At 41.6% G+C, this 23,758-nt stretch overlaps 4 protein-coding genes across 4 annotated transcripts; 3 read left to right on the forward strand and 1 right to left on the reverse strand.

Moving 5' to 3' along the window:
* Positions 1 to 970: 970 nt before the first annotated feature.
* On the forward strand, positions 971 to 2,794 carry LOC115754905 (putative ankyrin repeat protein RF_0381). The gene is made up of 6 exons (XM_048284793.1): positions 971 to 987; positions 1,111 to 1,281; positions 1,412 to 1,543; positions 1,727 to 1,866; positions 2,440 to 2,526; positions 2,759 to 2,794. The coding sequence occupies exons 2-6, from the start codon at positions 1,143 to 1,145 to the stop codon at positions 2,792 to 2,794; spliced, it is 534 nt and encodes a 177-aa protein (XP_048140750.1). The 5' UTR covers positions 971 to 987; positions 1,111 to 1,142.
* An 8,303-nt stretch (positions 2,795 to 11,097) lies between these two features.
* On the forward strand, positions 11,098 to 14,987 carry LOC115754907. The gene is made up of 7 exons (XM_030694086.2): positions 11,098 to 11,317; positions 11,396 to 11,568; positions 11,691 to 11,743; positions 12,442 to 12,556; positions 12,728 to 12,850; positions 14,202 to 14,373; positions 14,549 to 14,987. The coding sequence occupies exons 1-7, from the start codon at positions 11,192 to 11,194 to the stop codon at positions 14,732 to 14,734; spliced, it is 948 nt and encodes a 315-aa protein (XP_030549946.1). The 5' UTR covers positions 11,098 to 11,191; the 3' UTR covers positions 14,735 to 14,987.
* A 2,042-nt stretch (positions 14,988 to 17,029) lies between these two features.
* On the forward strand, positions 17,030 to 18,065 carry LOC115754904 (E3 ubiquitin-protein ligase RNF181-like). Its single transcript, XM_030694083.2, has one exon. The coding sequence runs from the start codon at positions 17,178 to 17,180 to the stop codon at positions 17,823 to 17,825; it is 648 nt and encodes a 215-aa protein (XP_030549943.2). The 5' UTR covers positions 17,030 to 17,177; the 3' UTR covers positions 17,826 to 18,065.
* Positions 18,066 to 20,689: 2,624 nt separating this feature from the next.
* LOC115754893 (cytosolic Fe-S cluster assembly factor NBP35) lies at positions 20,690 to 23,542 on the reverse strand. The gene is made up of 3 exons (XM_030694072.2): positions 23,374 to 23,542; positions 23,172 to 23,273; positions 20,690 to 21,764 (listed from the first exon to the last, which is right to left on the reverse strand). Exons 1-3 carry the CDS (start codon positions 23,408 to 23,410, stop codon positions 20,833 to 20,835), a joined length of 1,071 nt encoding a protein of 356 aa, XP_030549932.1. The 5' UTR covers positions 23,411 to 23,542; the 3' UTR covers positions 20,690 to 20,832.
* Between the last annotated feature and the right edge of the window lie 216 nt (positions 23,543 to 23,758).

A 23,758-nucleotide genomic window follows, 5' to 3' on the forward strand; every position in this document is an offset into this window, starting at 1 on the left:
CTAACCAGGAAATAATAACTTATCTCGGCCGACTACGATGTAAATTCTTAAAATCACAACTTGCCATCTAAAGATCACAGCTTAAAAATGATCATGACTTATCACTGAAGGATTGACTCTTTTATTCTACAAAACGTAATTTAAACTTTGACATCGCAATCCATCTAATTACACCAATAAATGAAGCTCAACTATTTTCAAACTGAAATTTACTCTGATAGAAACAATGACTTGTGACTCCGCGAACAATTTTGAAACGCCCAAAGAATTGCTGCGAGAGGTTAAAGTTATGCCAAACACATATTTATGTTGTCAACAGAAAAATGATTTGATTGTTTCGCTTAAGTCGTAAATCTCTATTGAAAGGTCTAGTCGGATTATTCACAATTTCTCGATGTCACGTCCGCGATTTTAGGTATTGTTTGCTAAAAAGATCTCGATCGTATGTATTTTTTTTCAATTAAAAAAAAAGAGATTACATAATAATTCTAAAGACTTTCAATGTCCTTTTTCTCGCTGGAATTCAGTTAGTCCCAGATAAAACAAAGTCAACAACATCTAACTGTTAACTACCGCCACTGAGCATTAGCCCGGCCCGCTCTCCGCCACTGAGATTTTGCGCGGGGTTTGGCCATAAGAAACCGTTAAAAAGAAATGCCCTTTCAAGATTCTGTCACACCATCTCCACCGGTCATCCTTCGTACTCTTTGAGCTCTGTGAAAGCGTCGACCATGGCGTCTGGTACCTCTCTCTCTCTCTCTCTCTCTCTCTCTCTCTCTCTCTCTCTCACACACACACACACATCACAGTTTGAACACGAAACTGAGAACATCTTCACCATTTTTAGTCTACGTATCATCAAGGGTGCTCTTTGACGATGATGATAAAGTGCTCTTAACTTTGTTTTCGAACCAAATTTTGCAGTGTCCCCGGAAGTCCTGCACTTTCTGTGTGCAGTTCGGGTCGGAAATCTTGGCTTACTCAAGGGTACATCTTGGCTTCTTCTTTTTCTTGCTGTCTTTTCCTTCTTCTTCTTTTGCGAGCTTTGCCTTCTTTCCTCTGGGATTTCTACATAATGCGCTGCATCTGTCGAATAATGTGGTGAAACAGAGTTGGCTTCGCGACTCGATGATGGGAGAGGGATGGCAAGAGCTATTGCAGATGCTAAGGACGATAAGGGACGTGGGGCGCTTCATTTTTCCGCGATAGAGGGCAATATGGAACTGTGCAAGTACTTGTTGGAGGAGTTGAAGCTTGATGTGAACCCCAAAGATGTTGTGGGTATGCCCTCTTTTAGCTGTATCGATTTTGCTCCTTTATTTTTTGAGATTTGTGTATAGCAGCCTGGTTTTGAGAAACTTGAGCTTTCACCGGGTTGTGGCTGCCCTAAGAAAATTTGTTTCTTTTTCAGGCGATACTCCTCTTCATTATGCTGCTGGATCGGCACATATTGAAACAGCAAAGTATCTAATAGATCGAGGTGCCGATCCTGTTATACCTAATGGTAGTGGTTTGACGGTACTGCATCACTCTGCTGGGTCAGGTATGCCAATTTCTTTTTCAGGTGATATCCCTCTTCATCATAAACCTCTCTTTTGTGGTAAGCATCTACGTTCACCAATTGCCACAATTGCTTTCCCAGATATAGCTAACGATTATGTTTCTTCATTTTAAGTTAGTCATGATTAACTGCAGACGGCGCTTATCTGTGATTATTTCTTTGCAGGGAACATCGAATTGATGAACTTCATACTTTCTAAAGGGATCAACATTGATTGCCAAAGCTCTTTAGGCAGCCCTTTATTTTTTTCTGCTGGCTGTGCTAAGAAGGATGCTGTGAAATTTCTCTTAGAACATCATACAAACGTAAGCTTGAGAAATATGTAATCTCTTAAATTTCCTCTTTCATTGACGACTTTTGTGAGCTTGAATATCTGTATCCATAGAGAGTTGCAACTTCGTGGATATGCCTTTTGCATGTGCACTTGTCTTCATGAACAAAAGGCAAGAAATATATTCTTCTTTATTGACTGATAGAGATAAATCCAATTAGAGATAAGCTGCCTGTGGGCATCATGGCATAGGTAAAAGGGAACGAGGAGGCAAGCCCCCCCATCTTCCACATATCTTGCTCATCCGACATGGCATGAATCACTGAACCTGCACTCAGGAATAGTAATGCTTTGAAAAAGGCGTGATTCATTAAGTGAAAGATGCTAACCGAATAGTTAGAGATGCCGCAAGCAAAGATCATATAGCCTAATTGACTACAAGTTGAATAAGCTATGACCCTCGAGAGGAAGAAAGAGAAAGGTGGAAATGGAGGAATTTAGCTGTTCTATGATGATGTTATAGTAATCAGCATTATGCCGAGATTATTCCTCAGCAGTGACATAAAAGGAGCAGTTGGTATTCAAATTTAATCTCTCTTTTTTGCAGCCAAATGCGGAAACTGTTGATGGTTTCACTGCTCTCTATGCATCTGTCACTAGCAGTTCGCTTGAATGCTTAAAGCTTTTAATTCAGGTCTGTATGACTTTTACACATTTTAAGAGTTAATTTCTTCCCGAAAATTCAGTTGTTATTTGATTACTTTAGTTTTCTTGTACTCTAAGCTGCCTTTCTGTCTCCACCATAGTCCGTGGTATCTGTTTTTAACAATTGGCATAGGCTAGTTGACACTATATTGCTTATTCATATCCTTTCGTTGTGACTTCTTATGCGGTGTGCTATTCTATGAATTAAACTCTGATTATAGTGGCGCATAATGAAATCAGCATCCCTGTCTTGCTGACATTCAAGTTCCGTGGAAGACTCGATTTAATCCTGAAGATTTACAGATGGGGTTATGTCTGTTTACCTCTTTTGAATGATTAAAAGTACCATGGCCGCCTGGAACTCCGACTAAATGCCCCTTGCTTGCTTTTGTGTGCTTACGGATAGCGTTGTAACTCCCATGTGCGCATGATTTGGATGTCCATACAGTGGGGTGCCAAGGTGAATGTCACTTTGCCTGAAGGAGGAGGAACGCCTCTGCACGTTGCTGCCTCCAGGGGGAACCTCGACGTCATAAATTGCTTACTAGAAGCAGGAGCTGATCCCAATGTCAGAGACGAGGTCAAGCTTTAAAGCTTTAGTACTCCTGTAGTTTCAATTTCATGTTCATATAACCACTTTCTTCAGAAAGTTTGTTTATATGCAAATGCAGTAATTTTGCTGAGAAAAAAGGAGCAGCTCTTGTGATTGATGATGGTTTCATGTCTTTGCTAGGCCCATGTTATTTGTTTAAACTAAAAGCAATCACATTATGCTTTCACTTCGACATTTTAAAATAAGAAAGATATTTAAAATCTAAAGATCGATGAAAAATTTCTAAACGACTTAACAGTGGATCATTCATTGAACTTGTCATCATCACAGGATGGGATGACACCCATACAACTTGCAGCACAAAAGGGCAAACGTGCAGCCGTGGAGATTCTTTTTCCAAAGACTTCAGAAATCAAAGCTATTCCATGGAGTGTGGATGGAATCATGGTGCATGAGGCTGAACATGGTGACTTGCAGGTATTGTATATGTACCTGGAGGTTGCTCAACTCCTGTGAATAGACTGATGTGGAGATATCGCATGCATAAATTTTCCATTGTTTTGTGTTGTGACCAGAAGAGTTCGACTTCGAGGGAGGCGAAGACAGAGGATCTTGACGCTTGAGCTGGAGGGAAGGTGCTTGGGATGGCCATGCATCACTGCCCAGAAAAAGAGACCACAAGCCCTCATAGTAACTTTCTTCTGAGTTTCATGGACTTTGCACGTGTGGTGCCTGTCATTCCAGCTTGTGCTGTTTTTGCTCTTTCATATTCTCTTGTCCAGGGACCAGAACAAGAAGTTTTGCTGTTTAGTATCACGCTCCTTTGTTGTTCGATCTCTTCGGTGGTCCAACCCTTCACTGCGAACAATCGGGTCGATTCCTCGGCCTCCTCCTCCTCCGCCGTACATGGATGCCTGTGTAGTGGCTGTGACTTGGGGTCGGCTTGGTCTGATGTCGACAATATCGCCTGTTCGATAGGCTAAACTAGTCCCGAACCCGAGCTCAACCATTGTTGATTGTAGGGATCGGAACTCGAGTCAAAGTAACGCAAAAAAATGCACCCGATTGCAGTATTTTTGTTGCTAGACTTGTTTAAATGATGGCCCAGATATACGAAATAAGGCCTCTTGTGAAAGCCAAACATGAGATATACGGCATTTAATGCTACGATATAACGAGCACCTGATGTTTGCATTCGGTAAGCATAATAGATAATATTCAACAATGGTCTCATCTAAGGGTTTAAACTTCTAAAACAGTTGGCAATTGGTCTCATAAAATTTCAGATGCACCTCCATCAACTCATTATAGCCATGAGAAAAAAATAGCATAAATTTGAAGAATTATTTTATCATGAACTTTGTATAGGCTCTAAAATCATGAGTTACTTCTTCTTGAACCGAAGGCCGAATTTCCCGTTACGAAAAAAGAAATCCAACTTTTCTTAATGATACAACTTAAAGGTGAGTCTATTATGGCTGTTTAACTAATGAAAAATAAATAGATAATAGTTAACACTCCATGATAGTTATCTTGCTTGATCAAAGTTCAGTGTGAAACACAGTCTATAGGTCTTATGAACCAGTTGAATATAGTAGTGTTGGGTGGTCGGTCTTGGACTTCTCTCAACTCAAAAATTAGCTCAAAGTGTGAAACTTTCACTCACATTTTTAATCTTACTAATAGCTCATTCCACAACCGATGTGGGATAACTCAACAATCTCCTCATCACGCATCGGGACCTCGATCAGAGGGCAATAATATCTCACATGTGACAGTTGGGTCCAAGCAACAATCTATATCTCCAATGTGATCGTTGGGTCTAGGCAACAATCTGTATCTCCCGTGTGATCATTGGGTCCAGGCAACAATCTATATTTCTTATATGAGTGTTGGGTCAAGACTTGTTCGTAACTCCGAACTCGATACTAATATTGGATGGTCTTGAGCTTCTCTCACCCTAAAACAAGCTCAAAAGGTTAGATTTTTTCTTACATTTGTAAAGTTACTATCATTCCCTTTCACAGCCAATGTGAGATAACCCTAACAAGTAGTTAACCTATTTTAACTTTTGTTATTTGTACTTCATTTGATACTACTAAAGAAATTGCAGGACTTCATATGCTCAAACAATTGATTATGTGGAAACTCATCGTAATCATGTCCCTTCGCTTTTGCACATTGGACCAACTAATTGATTAAGTGATAGCGGCAATAAGACTCACGTTCGCGGAAAGGACTTAAAAAAGTAGTTATGCGCTGTTTCTTTAGAAAAAAGCTAAGCTGATTGTCCCATCAAGTCAAACGGTGAGATGGTCAACAACTTACCATAAATTTGGTTTCTTGAAATCGAATCGGCCGTTTTCAAGATTTTGACTGTTCTTTTTTTTTTTTTATGTACTTTCATTGTAACCTAAAATTAGAAGACAAAATTATAAGAGGGCCCATACAAATATGCACCACATTTTCATGTGATATGCTTGTTAGTCAAAAGTCCACGTCCGACATGTACGCACCATATTTCCGCGTGATGTTCTTGTTAGCCAAAAATCCATGTCTGATATTTACGGTTCAAGTTGCACCATTGAGCGATGGTATGTCACCCAAGTAAAGTCCTTAAGAATGTTTTCGTAATTGTAGGACAATATCTATGATGACCTGGAACTTTGACATCTATAAGATAACTAGACTCGGTTTAGGTCCAACTGTGAATTCCAGTTTGTTGAATAAAATAGGATTTTGAGGATTTAAGTGATGATGGTTGGATATTTTATAAGACATTGGTCAGAATAGATTAGGCTTCGTTAGTTTAGTCGTCGTGTTTTAGGATCGAAATCCGCACGTCCGAGCCTAACTCTAACCAAACCCGAGCTGTGAAAAACCAAAATACCCTCCATTGGTTGAGCCAAATATCCGACCAGCCCTAATTTATCAAAAGGCCGTTTTGCCCCCACCTTTATGCACAAAAAGACAAAGAAATTCAAATCCCCATGAGTGGGTCCCACTAGTCAATCAACCACCCACCCATCACCTCACTCTTACACACTCCCCTCAAAGTCAAACCACACACACACACACACACACACACACACTCTCTCTCTCTCTCTCTCTCTCTCTCTCTCTCTCTCTCTGCATCCTCTCCCTCTCCCCTGTTCACCATGCGACCACCACCACCGAGCACTCCTCCTCCTCTTAAGTTTTGCTCGACCACCCCCACCAACGCTGCCCTCATGCTATTGACACCACTCTGACCATCGCACGTCGCCACAAAGCCGTCAAGCAATCGAGGAAGCCTAGTGAAACCCATTACCCCCTTTTTTGGTTCCGAATTTGCTCCAGCCTTCCTCGGCCTCCCGCCGTAGCTCCGTCGCCCTCTGACCACCCCTATTTGTCATCTTCAACCCCCGGTTGTTCACCGAGGCCATTGGTGGCCATTCAACACTAGTGGAACCCCGAAATAGCCTCAGCCTAGCCTCCCTTGTTTTGGCGTCGCCCCTGCTTTGCTTTGCTCTGCCGCATTGTCCAGCCTTCGTCATCGCCACCCTCAGCCACCCCGAAAACCCTCTAGCCTTGGTCGACCCTTCCCCAGCTCGTGAGCCACATGGAACCTTGCAAATCAGCCCCGGCATTGCCTGTCCCCGATGCCTCCCTTGCCTCTATTTCCCCTATTTCGCCGGAGCTCAGCTGCCTCACACCACCTCGAACACCACCGAAGCCGGCTACGGCCGCTCGAGACCTCACCATACCGCTGCCCTTCGAAACCCATGCCACCGGTCCCCAAGCTTAAGGGACCCGAAGGCCTCAACCAATGAGCTTTATCGAGTTCCGAGGATCGTCGTCGTCGCCGTCACCATTGTCGCCCAAGCTTGTTAGACTTATGAGTTAGCCTCTAACTCTCAGTTCTGACGCTAATGCACTTAGTGGTAGTTAATTAGTGTAATCAGTATTATAGGACGTTTAGGTAAATTAATTGTGGTCGGTTTAGTTAGAGACTCTGTTTAAGGTAAATGGCTATAATTACATAAGTCGGACTATTAGATAGGTGAACTGTGGCTAGTTGGTGATTGGATAGGATTGATTGATTGATTGCATTTGATCGATCGCAAGTGAGCTATACGTCAGAGCTAAGTAGACGATCGATTGTATGTTAGATTGGAATTATGTTAGTTCGATTTTATGAATCTAGATCGGTATTTACCGTCGGATTTATGGAACGCGTTTGACTAACCGTCTTGATTGATTGCTTGTCTAGGTGCCTTTTTTTGTCTGCTGAGTGTTATGGGTGAAAGTTGTGGATGTCATTCCTTTGGTTTTAAATGCAAATTCTTGTGGATAAACCACGCATTCATGTGACCACGCATTGATCAAATTGCATGTTTTAGCATGAAAATGATGCGGTGCTAAGTCTTTGTGCACGTTTGTGTGAGCATTCGACTAAATGCAAGAGTTAAGAATGAACTGGTTGTTGTTAGATGTACTTAAGTGGTCACATAATGGATATCCCCGACAAGATTGTGCTGTGTCGATCGGGAATACATGACTTGTCGGATGCACGACAATGCGTGTCGTCAGGTTGATCGGATGCCGGTTCACGGCTTGTGACGGACCAATGCTTCTTACGGGAATACCTATTATGTCATGCCGTATCGACCGTAAGCACACCGACATAGTAATTGCCATCGCCGAAGTAATGGGACGATGTCTGGTCCCGCCAGTAGAGCACCAACTGTCTACTATGCTAGGTACCTATTGTCTAGTGTGCTGGGCCAAGTGGCCCTATCTATTGATAACCGGACTACGTGTGGTGTCCCATGTATACAAGTTGATGTGATGCATTGTTAGTTGATTGTGGTTGTAGCTGTTAAGTCGAGTCGAACATTGCATCATGCATGGCTGAAGATCGGTAAGATTGCATGTGGTTGATGTGTATATGGTACTTTTGTGATTGCTTGGTAGAATGCTCTGAGCGAATCAACGCCCTAGCCAGGCTTAGGCGTTAACTCAATGAAATTATTCTCAACCCGTCATTTAACTTTTCGGGTCCCAAGTGATGGAGCGACTTGTCCAATTTGGTATCCCTATCGACCAGTCCTTTTACATTGTCCACCATGAGAAGGTGCCTTCGGGGTGGGTCCGGGAGCAACACGTCACCAAGATATAGGTAAACGAAGGGTTGCTACACTTAGTGTTGCACCTCTTCAAAGCCTGGTTCTTGCATGATGGATGTGTGCTCCATGGACCGCTACGGGGATTTGATGAACTGCCTAACCCGCGCCCTTACATCCCCTCTTAGGATCCCATGGACTTGGATACGCCGGATGGAGAGATAGTAGACCCCGAGTCCGACATGGAGTCAGAGCCCTCTTCCGGTCAAGACTCTAGGGCTTAGGCGTGTAGCGGTCCCTTTTTGGAGCCCTATTGATGCTTGGGCAAGAGTGATGTGAGATTTTTGGGAGTAGATGAGAGTTTAACTTTAACCGACTCGTGTATCTTTTTGTGGTCATAGAGAGTCGCCCTGAAGTATGAGGTTGTATATGTTAGTTTGTAGCTCTATTAGGTTAAGGATCATTCGTTCTTATTATGAAAATGAAATGTCTTTTGCCTGGCTGATTGTTGTGTTTATTTCCTACGTTGCTATCTCTATATATTTGATTGTTTGGGGAGAGTTCACGCTTCCACATGCATAGTAAGTTCATAGGTTGATAGTGTGCTTGGGACGCTATCCTTCGTGACCTAAAGGTGAATTGATAGGGATGTCCCGAGCTCGAGGATCGGAGCGTGATAATATCTATCGTAAACTTTTTATTTGGTCAGAGAATAATATCTACTATTTTACAAGTTGCAACTTATTGTTTGAACATTATCAATTCAATATGTTTCATTAGAACCTTGATTGTGTGGGCTCTCTTATAATTTTTTCTTTAAATTTTAGGTTACAATGAAAGTACATAAAAGTTAAAAAAAAGAATAGTCAACATCTTGAAACCGATGATCCGATTTCAAGAAACCAAATTTATGGTAAGTTGTTGATCGTCCCACCATCTAACTTGGTGGGACGGTCAGCCTAGCTTCATCCCTTGGACGGTTAGCGTAGCTTTATCCCTTAGGATGAAGCTAGGCTGACCATCCCACCATGACAAATTGACCAGATCTATTGGGAGATGTGCATAAACATAATCTTCTTTTTGTTCCCTCCAAAGAAAAGCTTGCACTAGTTAAGTTAACAACAAATACATATGACAAAATTGTTTAAAAAATCTTAAATTTATTACGCTTTTATCAATTCAGTCATAAATTTTTTTATATTTGTGCTAAATCAGCCATAAACCTTTTTTGGTGCCATTTTAGTCCTAAACATTTTATATTTGTGTCAATTCGGTCCATCCGCCCAACTTTGGCCGATCGACGTTGACGTGGACCATTTTTAACAATACATTAATATTTATTCCTAATTATATTTTTAATGATTCCTTTTTATCTTTCCTTTCTCTTTTCTTTTCTTCTTCCTCTAGCTGGTCCCGGGTAGCGGTTGGCCTGAGGCACTTGGGTGACCTCAAGCAAAGTTCGTCCTTGCTAGCCCTAACCTTTGGCCGGTCTCCGGTGGCAACCGACTGGAGGAGGAAGAAAGGAAAAGAAAAAAGAAAAGAAAAGGAAAAGGAAAAGGAAAAAATAAAAAATAATTTGAAAAATTATTAAAAATTATCCACATCGGCGTTAACATCCATATTAGCGCCGACAAGCCAAAATTAGTTGGATGGACTGAATTGACATAAACTCAAAAGGTTTAGGAGTGAACTGGAAAAAAAAATATTGAAGACTGAATTGACATAAATAAAAAAAGTTTAAGACTAAATTGATAAAATTAAAAAATTTATAATAAATTTAAAACTTCTTTGACACTTTTCCCGACTTCTTAATATCGTCATGAACTTGTAGTTGTAAAAAGGAGTCATCGGTTAACTGAATCGGAACCAAAATAATCCGAACCAATAAAAGAACGGTTATTTTTTCATTATCCGAAGGGACTGGAATATAAGCGGAAATTCGGTTCAATTCGATTATTCGATTTGGTTCTGACACTCCTAGTTAGGACTGAAGGATTCAAAGACCTCTCACTTGCTCACTCAAGAGAGGTCGCACTCCAAGATCACTATTAGGCGCAAATTTAGGAGAAAGAAATACTACACTGAATTCGATAGATTCAAAGGATTATTACATGCCGAGCTCATTTCTCTTCTTTGTTGCGCATCGTGCTGTAGGCTAAAATTGGGGGACGGGGTCGGCTTCAATTGTGCAGAATTAGAGAGCGAGGGACCTGATTGGAAAAATTCAGACTAATTGAAGGACTAGAATGCACAACCCATAAATTCAAGAGCAGAGTGCATGAGGACGGCGACGTCTGCATGTGCAGCTGAGGTCCACAATTTTCTGTTTTATTAAAAGAGTTAATACCATGAAAAATCCGAAACAGATACATTTGTGACAAATTTATCCAAAATTATTTTTTTGACCACGAAAAATCTCAAATGAGTACACCTGTAACAAATTTTATCCCAAACTATTTTTTTGACCACCAAAAATCCTAAACCGGTATATCTATGACAAAATTACCACAATTTAATTCTTTTGACCACGAAATAGCTCAAACCAGTACATCGCGACGTGATTTATCTCCGTTAAATTGATTTAATATCACGAAAAATCGAAAATTGATAAACCTGTGACAAACAGAGGGTCAAAACCCTATAATGATATATCTATCAACTTTCACGTGTCACCAAATCGGTAATTTGTGAGTTAAATTTAACGAAAACTAACGGAGAGTAAATTTGTTATAGATGCACCAATTTATGGTAAATTTGTCACAGGTATATTAGTTTGGAATTTTTTATGATAAAAAAATAATTTGAAATAAATTTGTCACATGTATATCGATTTGAATTTTTTCGTGATATTAATTATTTATTAAAAAGAATAATTGCGGCGAGACGGACGATCCGTACGCCTCGTTGAACCGTATTCCAACCGTCACAAAAGAAGTGAAGCAGCGAGTGGCGACCACCACTCGAAGAAGAAGAAGAAGAAGGAGGAGAAGATTTCTATGGTGGTCATGGATTTGGTCCTCCTATCTCCTCCTTCCAAATCCGTCTTCCTCTCCTCCTCCGTCTCCTCCTCCTCCTCCGCCGCCGCCACCTCCGCAGCCTGCCGCCCTGCCGTCATTCTTCCGGTCTCTCTGTGTGTGTGTGATATTGGGAAGTGAATGCGTGTTCTGAACTTAGACGTTGCTGATTAGCTGAAGTTTCAGGGGTTAGGGAACAACACGGGGGACTACGGGAAGCTGCAACTCACTCTCGAAGGCTTCGGCGTGCCCAGCGTCGTCGCGAAGGTGTCACGACTCGATTGGTTCAGGAACGCCGCTGGCTTGGTCGACCCTAATTACTGGCGCGGCACGCTCCGCCCTCGCCCCGTCCTCGACTGGTACCCTCTCTCTCTCTCTCTCGATCGATTGATACTTGATGTCTGGTTTGGTTTACGCAATTTCAGTGGACGTAATTAGACGAGGTTGTCTTGTTTTTGGAATGGTGAATTGTTGAACATAGGTACTTGAAGAGGGTCGATGAAGCCGTGCGAGAGGCGAAGGAGCTGGCTCAAGGTACGTTGCATTGCATCTTTGGGGCACTCTATGAGCTTGTTTCTTGCATTTTCGTATGATGTCTCATTGATGTTGTGGGATCTGGAGGAGCAAATGGTCCCGAAACGATCACATTAGATGTGATCTTTCTTGTGCTTGTGTACTTTTGGTGTGATGGTCTTCAGTGTGTAAAACTTCATCGGCCATTTGAAGGTAATTAGAGGTTAACTTTGCATAAGGCTAGTACGCCTTTATTTGCACTGAGGAACATATTATGCTTACTAAACATAGGACGCAAAATCTGGACTGTGTGAGGTGGTGTTCAATGCTGGCTTAAGACAAAGTGGTGACTTTTGAACCACTGCAATTTATTTGTTTTCTTGAAAACATAGAAAGATGAAAAATTAAGAGCAGATGAGCACGGGCAATAATTTTTCTCGAGAGCAAATTTGACTATCTCAGGATATTTGAATTTTTGGGTGGTCTTTCCAATGAGTTGCACAATCACTTCTTTAGAGCAGTGTGTAACTTTCAAAGCTTTATTCCTTAGCCGAAACCTTTCCGACGTAAAATATCGTGGCTTCCTCGTGGCTTAACTCTTCATCATGGAAATCTATTTTCTTACTTTTGCTGCCTCCTCTTACTATATACTAATCACTGAAGGATTACACTATCCTTTTCAATCACATGATAGGAGGTCTTTCTCATTCTCGTTTTAGGTGGCTCCCTATCTTTGATTGGACACTCAGCAGGAGGATGGTTAGCACGTGTTTACATGGAAGAATTTGGAGTGTGCGATATATCTCTGTTATTGACTCTGGGCACTCCTCACTCGTAGGTTTCAAAGTTTCGCACTGGATCTCTCTATGCCCCTTTATACCTTGTTCTGGCTCTTTGCCTATAACTTTGATGTGCTGTGTATCTGTTGTCCATACACTGATTGACTTCTTAGATCTCAATCTGGAACTCAAGGAAACAGTACAATTGCTTCACCTTTTTAATCAGGCCACCCCCAAAAGGACTTTCTGGGGTTATAGATCAAACAAGGGGTCTCTTGGATTATGTTGAGAAGAATTGCAGAAACGCTGTGTATACTCCAGAACTGAAGTATGTATGCGTTGCAGGAAGGTACATCTCATCACTTTGCTCTGTTTTTTTTTATTTTTTTAAATCCCAAAATGGTTTTGAAGAATCTCTGGTTAGCTGCTTCACTTGGAATGTTCATGTAAAAGCAAAGTGATTTGCTAAATGTCACTATACGATAATTGAGTACAGAGACTGATGTGATTGGGCTATACCTTGCCATGAAAATTTTATTGTTTTGATAATACTTGGCATCTCCTGTTGTTGACCTAAAACTTGGTGTTCTGACTTAAGATCTATTGGGGTTCATCCAATAGATGGAGCCTATATTCTGTTCTCCCAGGATTCCTTTCATAGTAGTTTTTACTCTAGTTGTTGGCTCATTTTGGAAAAGTTTTATTGCATAGGGCACCTGAAAACTGGCTAGAACTTCCTATCCTACAGGGGAATTACCTTTCTCAAGGACGTTGCGGCCAAAGATGTCTCTCATTCTCCATCTTTCTTGATGAGACTGGATTTGAGAAAACCTTTCCCCAACATCCTTCTAGCATTTCCTAAGTAGATATTCTAGTCGATCCTGCAAGAGGACTCATGTCATTGCATTAGTGGAGTTTTTGGGTTGAAAAAAGAACAGAGAAAAACAGGAAAGAACTCATTATCTATTTTCTGCTGTGGAGTAGAACAATTTTTTAGTGCATGCACCTAAGTTAGGATATACGAGAATATTGGGTTTGTATATGTTTCTCATGCCTTTTTTTTTTTGGGGGGCGGGGGGAGGGGGGGAGGCAGGGGGGTGGGCGGTTTGGAAATTGGAAGTAGCAAATCTCTAGCATGCTCCACCAATAGCCAATACGACCATTATGCACTTCTGGAGGAAATTACTCGCTGCTCAATATTAGGATATGTTTCACAACTATGCGTGAAATAATGTGGCCCCTAAAGTCATCTAAAATTTGTGTTATTCAGATGAGATATATGGTCATTTCTCTAGTGAGAGCAGATGCTTTACTGCTAAGCCTCTTGATTTTCTTTCTTGGGATACTTCATTCGGAAACAGAAGTGAGGAGTCCTCTCATATGGCGCAAATATGAAGAGCTAAACATGTTGAACAGATTCCCTGGAAATGTTACTCTTACGTGCTTATGTACAGCCACCCAACAGGACAGGAATATTCTGCAGATGCTAAAATATCCATCAAGTCGTGCAATTCAAATTTTCTTAAAGAGAAAAAAAAAATCTGAAGAGTGCTAGCACTAAAAAAGCACCTTGTGCATTGCAGAATTTGAGTATTGTATTACTTGGAACATTATCTCTCCATCTTAATGAAGATCAGACTCGAGTAGCAATTTTTTTAGCATCTGAAATTTGGATTCTAAACTGATGGTGCAAAGTCCAGGTACATACAAGGTGCTCGTATATTCGGTGGCTCAGAGATCAATGTTGTGTCTGCATTTCCAGTTGATGGAGATCAATTGATATCCGAGGTTTCTATTGCTGATGATGTAGAAAGTGCAACATTAAATACGTCCACTTGGCGTGCCCGCTTTGTTGGGCAGGGGTACAAGCAGGTAAAGCTAATTTTGGCACCTTGAACCATTCATCTCTGGAATAACTTGTGGAGGAATCCATCAGGATTATTATTCAAGTTCCTCTTCATGCCTATTTCTGAAACTTGGCACGAAGGATGGACATAGTGGAGCTGTGTGTTGCTAAGGAGTGGTTGAAAGTATTGTGTTTGATCAGGTATGCGGGCAAGCAGATGTATGGGGAGATGGAGTCGTGCCAGAAGTATCAGCTCATTTGGAGGGTGCGCTGAACATCAGCTTAGACGGGGTTTATCATTCGCCTGTTGGTTCCGACGACGTATCCAGACCATGGTATGGTTCTCCAGCTATTGTTGAAAAATGGATAGAGCACCTCGTCAATTGAATTTTATCCAACCAATTGAGCAAACTAGGCAAAGAAAGCCTCCACATTAATTTAGGACAAAACTTCTCTAGATATGATTTATCATTGATGTTGATCGACCACTTGTGTCACTTAATTTTCTGCAATAACTGCAGGCGTGTTATCCGATAAATCCATCATTTGTATATCAGTGTAGAATGGGGTGTTTCCCTTGTTGAATCGGGGCAACTCCCATAAGCTCAGTTGTTGTCTCAATGATTCTGTTGTTGACCTATTTTTTGTCAGTTAGAATGGCGTTCCGAGGAAGCAGTTCCTATTTCCAGGAAATTGCTATAAAAAATTCTTGAAATGCTGCCTTCACGAATCTTGGTTTAGTGGCTTGTCTTCCCTGGTCTTTTGGAGTTGATCTGATGGGTTCTGTATCTTTGCCTATTTTGTGATTATGTTTACTTTATGAATAACTAAAAAGAAAGAAGAAGAACAAAAGGAAGCGAAAACTACAAAAACACTCGTTGTGAAAAAAACTTGGTCGTCTAGTTTCAGTTGGGAGTTGATTACATTTGCATTAATTTGGTTGCTGTTTCTAGCAAAGTGCAGAAAAAATATGCATTTGTGATCTCGCTATGACAATGGAGACTGTCATTCTTTAGGATTCAAGATGGCTTACACAGCCTCATTTCCAAACTCCGGTGGTGTTCTTGCAACCATCCTGAGATTATGGGGCGGCGTTAGCTGATATTAGAGTTGAATGTTGCCATCTTTACTCCCAATCAGAAATATTGTGCATGTCTTTCATATAGCTGCCAATATGTTCAGGCCCATGATGTTGCATAGCTTTCGCTATTATTTAGGGTATAGGATCATCCTTATTATGAAGTACATAAAGATAGGACGGATCTTCATATTACTTGGCATGTGCTATAGGGGCAAATTGCATTGTTTGTGTGATGAATCTAGAAAAAGAGAATGATGCGCAATTTTACTGAGAGCCTAGTTCTTAAAAAAAAAAAAAAATGTCGGCTCAATTCTTGTGGGTACTGCATAATTCCAGTTACAGAGAACTTCAAGAGTTAACAATTAAGTTGTAATACGATCGCATTTCTTGCTGGAAGCAAAGCGGCTGTTGATACTATTGGGGTAACGTGAAACTTTTCAGAAACTTGTGGAGCCATTTCGGGATGAAACATTTTCTCGGGGGCGAAATTAGATTGGAAGTATTTTTCATTGGGCAAATAGGAATTTTCTTAATGACTGCTCTATCAATTGGGTAAGTCAAAATTGTTACGGTTTTTCCACATTATCAATGACTCTTTTTCCTTCCTTGAACTTGAGGAGCCATTTCGGGATGAAGCATTTTCTTGGGATTGAACTTAGCCTAGAGTTATTTTTCCATGGGGCAAATAGGAATTTTCTCAATGAATACTCTTATCAATTTGGGTAAGGCATAATTGTTATTGTTTTTCCACATTGTCAATGACTTTTTTTTCTATTTTTCCTTCAATACATATATTCTTTTTACTACGTAAAAACTTAGTCGGAGCGCAAATCCACTCTGCGCGCCAACTTCGCGAAATGTATTCGCCTGTGATTCTAGGGGTGCATGCAATCTTGACAGAACATCAGAGAGATGAGGGGATGAGAGTTTGCAAATCAAGCCGGCAACTGATCTTTAGCTATTATTCATTATAGGTTTGATGACATAAAGCCTCGTCTTGCTACATCTCCGATCGGTAAGAATCTAAGGATACTCTGCCAAAAACAGTGTGAATCGTTAGCTTGATTGTTTATAACGCCCAGGCGAGAAGAGTTATATCAAGCTGGGTCAATCTGGATCGACTGAGTTTACCCGGGTCTTCATAATCTTTCGTTATTGACAAAATTTCCTCTAAATATTGGTCGGAAAAATTTAGGAGTCAACCTGAATCTTTCCTTTTAAAACTTTTCAGTTTTCTCGTTACAAAATTTCCTTGTCCTTCCTTCTTCTTTTTTTTTTTGGGTCGAATGTTTTTTTTTTCTTCTAGGATTTTGCCGAGGCCCCAATGAGAGTCATCAACCTTCACGATGGTGGCAACTAAGCTTAGGCTTTAGTGTTACGTGTTTTGCATTAGAAGATTACGCGGTAATGAGCGAGGATGATCTTGGTACTTTCCTAATTTAAAACAGAGATTTGCTCGTTCGTTTTATTTTTTGATTGATTTTATGAATTCTGCTGCACCCGAACAGGAAAGAAAGGCCTAAACGAACTAAACGGCTACTTTTTTTATAATCGGTTTGAATCAGAGAGCTCTATATACATTGAAGAAGAGCAAGAAGAAGCGTACAACATTCTGATTCTCGCCCCCCTCAGAAACAGAATTGCAAGACAACGCACCAACTTCTTCTTGCATTCTCTGTCCCCTTGTTTCATCTTCTTCTGATCGTGCTGATCTGACAAGAGAATTCTTTACTTTTGGTTCTGAAAGTCATGCCCTCTTGGAATTTAGACTTGAGCGGGACAGCTCGGACCAGCAACGACCCCCCATCCTTGGGTGTCCTGACGGTGTTTGTTGTTAGATGGCAATCTGTCTCCCGCGACATCGGTAGCCGCTGGAGAATATATGGGTACACCATTGAGGTAGCGAGAACCTCGGTTGTGCTTTCGCTGGCTTTTCTTCAATTGCCGGAGGCTCGCTGCGTCTTCATCGAGCAGGTGCTCGCCTGTTTCGGCGTGGATCGCCCATACCAGTCCTCCTTCGCAATGCGGATTTCGAGAGCCGCCGATGGTTTGTTTAATCTTTATCCAGATGGTTTCCATCTGACGGCGATTCTAGACTTGATGACCGCAGAAAGCTCGGAAGTGGAGGATTTGGTTATGCGCGACTTAATGGCGCAACTTGACTCAGAATCGAGCTGGGTCATGAGGGGTGCTTCAGAGTCGGCCATTCTTGGGCTGAAGGAGAAGGTCTATGCTGCCGAAGATGGGGAGTGTTGTTCGATTTGTCTGGAAGACTTTCACAGGGCAGAAAAGGTCGCGGAACTCCCTTGTTCCCACGTATTCCACCGCCCGTGCATCATTCAGTGGTTGGACAGTAGTAACTCCTGCCCCCTCTGTCGCTGTCAGTTAGATACTTAAGGATAAATGAGCTTCATTGCATAATTTTGCTTCCCTTGAGTTTTGCAGTGACTACTTAGCTACCTCAGGTTTGACTTTTGTTAGATATCATAGGATTCTGGTTGAGTTGTGTGTGTCCTCAACCAAGAATTTGGCTCTGTGGTGAACGTATATGCTCAAGTTCACAGTGTCGATCTTCATGTTCTCAGAGCAATATAAATTGTGAATATGGTGAACATTGTGCACTGCTTTTCTCTGTTAGTTCATGTTCTTGTTTCGTCGTTTTCTGCGCTTGTTACTTCCCGTTAATTTGATCCGCTTGTCCAACCTAAGACAAGATGATATAAAACAGAACGACATGAATCATCATCCTTGGAGCTGTCTAAGGTCCTGCTGTGGTTATTCTCGAAAAGCGATTCCAAAGTGGCACCTGCAATAAAGTATTTAGAAGCATTAACCAGATTCTTTCTTGAATAGGATAGTTTTGTCAGAATCAAAATATTCAGAGAAAGGTTTTCTCAACAATATGTCTTAAGCGAACACGTGAGAAGATTCTTCATATAATATGGAATATGCTCACAAGGACGTCATTATTTTCTTCTGAAGAATCATGACATCTTAACTCAGTTGTCACTTGCCATTTTGTTCCTGCATTGTTCGTTTTCCTTGATCCAGTTAGTTATTGCCTCTTTTAAGTATTCTTAGTCTGGACCATAGGTGTTTCCCTATTGTTCCTTTAGCATTCTGCTTATGCAAAACTGTGGAAACTTTCTGAATCTAACACCCCATTGTTACCTTATATCAGTTCAACCTGATAAACGTATTTTTCAAGAAACAACACTTGACTTGAACAGGTCCACCATTATTCGGGAAAAGAAAAACGAAAAAAATAGAAAAGAAAAGAAGGCGCAACGCATTTTCGTGCGGTTACAACCAAGAAAACAAGAATATGCTGATTCTAACTGGCCTGCCATGTTTGAGATTGACAGTGATTACCCGGCAAAGATTGAGTAAAAGATGGTTAGAGTGCTTGTTCTTCATTTCCCTACTTATGGACAAGTGTGAAGAATAAAATGCTCACGCTTTCAACCCCACCAAATGTGGATAGAAGTGTGGAGAGAATCTTCCCATACCTTTGTCAGTTTATGCAATCTTCCTAAAGAAGGGCATAAATTTTTCAGACAGACATTCTCAATGTATAAGGAGTGAAAGTGAAATAAACAGAATATCTTTGAGGACACAGTGTAACTAATCTAGTAAATTCATATTGCTTTGATGAATTTGCTCCTATTTCCCAAGGATTTGATCCAGGGACAGCATATCGATAGTTGTAACGAAACCTATAGAAAGTATGTCCCAAACCTAAGCATAAGCTTTAAGCTCTTTTCCAGTAAAGCCGATTTCACCGCAGAAATGCCAAACGCACATTCTGGGTAGACCCGATGAGCCGAGCATTTGATACTGCTTTCTTGTTTGGTTTGCCCTTCTTTATCAGGCATATCACCGACCCCAATTGTGCGATATCATCTATTTAAGAAGCCATTACTTTGTCTCTCTCAACCCTTGATCACAGTGTTTGATCAAATTCAACAATCAACTGCAAGGCCGAGACACTCTTTGGCCATTATCAATGTTGCTTCCAATTCATCTATTGTGCTCCATCAAGAATGCAGGTACCAAATATGCACTTCAAACTTTTGATATTTAGTTGATTCCTACCATACATCTTCCTTAGGTGAAGCAATGAGTAATTGCGACACCAGCTAGCATGATAGTGTGCATACAACTTTGCGAGAAACTACAGCCTACATCATCTCTTGTCTAGTGTATGATGATGTTATCTGCAAAAGAAGTGCGGCCTGAACATGATTCTCATCATCTTTGTGCAACACATGGGCCTGAAATTCGAGTTAGCTACTCCCACCAGCCACAAGTGATCTACTTTAACTGTCATTGCGCATCATCCTGACTTAAAGAAAAAATATTCTTAGGTAACTGCGCAGTTTGAAGCGTCAAATGTTACGACTTCCATAACCTAAAGCCACAGGTCATCTACTTTAAATGGCAAATCAAGTTAAGCAAAGTATACTTAGCTGTTGCAGTACAGGGAAGAAAGATTGGATTATCATCTCCAAAACCTCTTTTTTTTATTGCACATTTCTATATGTGAAAATAGGAGTGAAATGATGAACAAAGAAAGAGGTTCAGGTTCATGTTCGTGCAGCTGAAGTCTAAATCTTCCCACACTGTCTCCTAATTGAAAGATTTACAATGCCACGGCAAACATATAAAGTGCGCTTAACAAGTTTTTGCGTAAATTCTCGGACAAAAACTTAGAGAATCTAGCTGCTGGTTCAGTGCACAAGAGACCAAGTCAGTGGCACTTGATACATTAGACAGAAGACTTTTCATGCATCGCGAAGCCTTCAACCAGTTTAGAACCAAAAGTGCAGAATTCTCTTATCAGATCAGCACGATCAGAAGAAGACGAGACAAGGCGACAGAGATTGCAAGAAGAAGTTGGTGGGTCTTGCAAGAATTCAGTTTTGGCTGTCGCGCACCATCGCTATGACAGCGGCAGACGGTAGCCGGTGATGAAGACTTGGATTTTTGGAAATCTAAAGAGGCGCAAGTTTGGTCTTTGCAGCAATAAGATTGTTAGAGGATTTTAAGTGGCATCGCTACCCCCTCCTTCCTATTTCATTTTTCCCCCCTCTACAAAATTTCCACTCTCTCCCTTGACGAACATAGGATTTTCCAAACGTGACAAATTCTTTGAAATAATAACAATTATTCACTCAAAATATGATCGAAATCGCACAGCTACATGATTTTTATTTTTTTTTTTGTCAAAGCACAGCTACATGATGAACAATTCAGAAAGCTATGAAATCGTAATAAAAACATAAAATATGTACCACTTCGTAGTTGTCTACATGATCACAAAGCGGTGAAGCTGAAAAATACAAAGAAAAAGAAAAGGTGGACAACAAGATCTTCCATCCATCAGGAGAATGAAGCCCGTCCTCTATGCGCGGTTCTCCATGGCCATTTGGGAAAGACCCTGGTTCTGCAACAGTTTCTCTATGATGCTCCTCAAGGCTGGTGCACTAGCCGTGCATTGCCCATCCACAAAACACGACCTACCTTCTTCGGCCGCCCTGCAAAGTTGTGGGTCCAGCGGTACCTTACCAAGAAAAGGCACCCCCATCTCCCTGCACATTTTCGCTGCACCACCACCGCTACTGTCAAACACTTCGCTCGAAGCAATTAAATTCAGCAACTCCGGTGCCTTGTCTCTCATGTATTGCAACACCCACTCGGTGACGTCATTCTGTTCGCCCGCTTCTGTGATCTTCGTGAAGCGGAAATCACTCAAGGGCTGAGCCAAGCCACTCATGTTTTCCACAACCCCAAGAACTGGAACTCCAACTTTCTTGCAGAAACTGACCTCTTTCCTCACATCAATCAATGAAACCTGTTGCGGGGTCGTCACTATAATTGCACCGTCCAAGCCAGTTGCCTGAAGACATTGAACAATTGAGATGTGCTCATCAGAGGTGCCAGGTGGTGCGTCAACCACTAAAACGTCGAGTTCTCCCCAGTACACATCCTTCAGGAATTGCTTGATAAGCCCATTCTTACGTGGCCCCCTCCAAATGACAGCTTCATCAGGATTGGGGAGCATGAAGCCAATGGACATGACACCGAGGTTGGACTCGACATACACAGGAGACCAGCCGAGGTTGCTCTGGTGGATTTCTTGACCTTCAAGTCCAAGCATCTTGGGGATGCTCGGACCGCAGATGTCTATATCGAGCAGACCAACCTGGAAATCTAAGGCAGCTAATGCGAACGAAAGCTGGGCTGAAATTGTACTTTTACCAACTCCACCCTTGCCTGATAAGACCAGGATCTTATGCTTGACAGTAGCCATTCTTTCAGCTATTGCAACCAAGTCTGGCAGATAAGAAAAATGCAGGGTATTTACACAATAGGTTTCTGGAGGCCAATGCCTCGGTCAAGCCAACCATAGAGGGTCGATATGAATGCAAAACAAAATTTCTTTACTTTCAACACGGCAATTAGTGATGGAATTGTGAAAAAAAAGGCATTTTAAACAATCATAGCATAGAAAAACATGGTCAACTTGACTGTAACCAGTAATCGCATCGCAGAGGAAACAAAGCTCAGAGACAGAGCATCCCTCATTTTGATCAGTCAAATCACACAGCAGTCATCTTTTTGCATCACATCTTCTTTTGGATTCAATATTCTTTTTTGCATCACCATGACAGTGACATAATCTCAAAAGGAAAATAATTTCCGAGCAAAGACACTCGATTTCCATTCAAGCAAGTATATGAGTCTTAGATTCTGTTTCATGGTGCAAACCTGCCAAGATTGACAATGAAAGAGCTTAAACCAATGCCCAATGGGCCAGTGGCACGAGCTTTCCCAGCTGCAATCCCCATATGTAGGCTAACATATATATGGGCTATATATGGGATCTGCCCAAGGTCCTGGGATGAGGTCAAAAGAGAAGAACTAGACCATGACCGAAGTCAACAGACACATGGTTACAGCAACAGAAATGTGTAATAGCAGTGTTGTTGGAATCACCATACATTTATCAAATGCCAATAGAGAGTGAAGAAGAGTCTCAATTTGTCCAACTAAAATGTTTCGCATGGCTATTGAAACAGGTGCTTTGCCTATAGGTTCCCTGCTATGCAGAAGGACATTCTTGCATTCAAGATGCCTACATTTCGTCCTAAGGAAAGATTGTTCTAATCAAGAGTAATCAATATTCACACGAACACAAATTTCCCACTACTTAACAAATGTCAAAAAACACCTGCTCCCTTTCCTCCCTTCCTTATCTCAATACGAAGAAGTAGCTTCTATCCCTCTCATGTTCTTTCCCATGAAGACAAGGGATTAATGAAATTTCAACAGCTTGACTATGCAGCTATAAAAACATCATTTGTTTCTCCAAGATAATCATCAAACTCGGCATGAGAGACAGTTAAGAAGGGGTTAAGCACAGTACATAGTCGCCGAATCACTGTGGTGGACACCGTACACAATTTCAAACAGTACAACAACCAATCTGTTTCTAAAGCACACACCTCCCCACTTCAAGTACCCTCGCACAACGTTTAACCCCCACGAAAAACGAAAATTTGGGTTTTTTTGTAAACGGAGCAGAAATGCAAAACAAAGAACGCAAAACGGTCACAAACTGAAGAGCCATCAAGCTAGAAACCTTGCTCAATACAGTCGTCGAAGTTCACCATCGAACGGAGCTACAAGATAAACAACCACGACACGATTAATCGAAGAGGGGACAGAGAGAGAGAGGACCTGGGTCGGGACCCTTAGGAGCAGTGGCGCAAGCTTGTTGGTTAGGGCAACCTTGGCAAGAATCGGCCTTTCCAGCCGATTCCGACAGAGTGCCTGGGCAATCTGCACAGAACAAACCTCAAAAATCAATCGCCGATCGATCAATCACCAACACCTTCTGAAGAATTCGGGGACAGAAAGAGAGGCAGAGAGAGCGAGTTACGTTCGTTCGCGTTCTCAGGGACGTCGCCGTTCTCCATCGCTGCGAAGAGGCTCCGACGGGGCAGTATTGACTCGGGAGAAAGAGAGAAAGGCTTTGAGCGCTCAGTGGACGGCGGCAGGTCAGAGTTTCGGCTTTATACGTTTTCCCCACGTTCGATCCGAGGCGGTGTGGCTCTCTTCCCACACGACACCGTTTCTTGCAAAGTCCAAAACAATTGTCGAAACACAGAAATTCTTGACGAATTCGATATCGTCACCCGCTTGCTTAATACTTTTTTTTTTGCAAGAGTGAGCAGTTCCGATCCGATTTGATTCCCCTCAAGAACTGAGAATCGGATCGGTGGTCTTGATTTCTAATTTTTGGAGCTAGGAACCGGACCGATGAT

Source organism: Rhodamnia argentea, chromosome 9, assembly GCF_020921035.1.
Source record: "Rhodamnia argentea isolate NSW1041297 chromosome 9, ASM2092103v1, whole genome shotgun sequence".
NCBI classification, from domain to species: domain Eukaryota; kingdom Viridiplantae; phylum Streptophyta; class Magnoliopsida; order Myrtales; family Myrtaceae; genus Rhodamnia; species Rhodamnia argentea.

Coding starts and splice junctions, on each gene's coding strand:
- LOC115754905 (XM_048284793.1), top strand. CDS start 1,143: ATGGCAAGAGCTATTGCAGATGCTAAGGACGATAAGGGACGTGGGGCG. Junction 1,544..1,726: donor GCATCACTCTGCTGGGTCAG/GTATGCCAATTT, acceptor ATTTCTTTGCAG/GGAACATCGAATTGATGAAC. Junction 2,527..2,758: donor GCTTAAAGCTTTTAATTCAG/GTCTGTATGACT, acceptor CTCTGATTATAG/TGGCGCATAATGAAATCAGC.
- LOC115754907 (XM_030694086.2), top strand. CDS start 11,192: ATGGTGGTCATGGATTTGGTCCTCCTATCTCCTCCTTCCAAATCCGTC. Junction 11,744..12,441: donor GGCGAAGGAGCTGGCTCAAG/GTACGTTGCATT, acceptor TTCTCGTTTTAG/GTGGCTCCCTATCTTTGATT. Junction 12,851..14,201: donor TATGTATGCGTTGCAGGAAG/GTACATCTCATC, acceptor TGCAAAGTCCAG/GTACATACAAGGTGCTCGTA.
- LOC115754904 (XM_030694083.2), top strand. CDS start 17,178: ATGCCCTCTTGGAATTTAGACTTGAGCGGGACAGCTCGGACCAGCAAC.
- LOC115754893 (XM_030694072.2), bottom strand. CDS start 23,410: ATGGAGAACGGCGACGTCCCTGAGAACGCGAACGAAC. Junction 23,274..23,373: donor CCCTGAGAACGCGAACGAAC/GTAACTCGCTCT, acceptor TGTTCTGTGCAG/ATTGCCCAGGCACTCTGTCG. Junction 21,765..23,171: donor TCCTAAGGGTCCCGACCCAG/GTCCTCTCTCTC, acceptor CTTATCTGCCAG/ACTTGGTTGCAATAGCTGAA.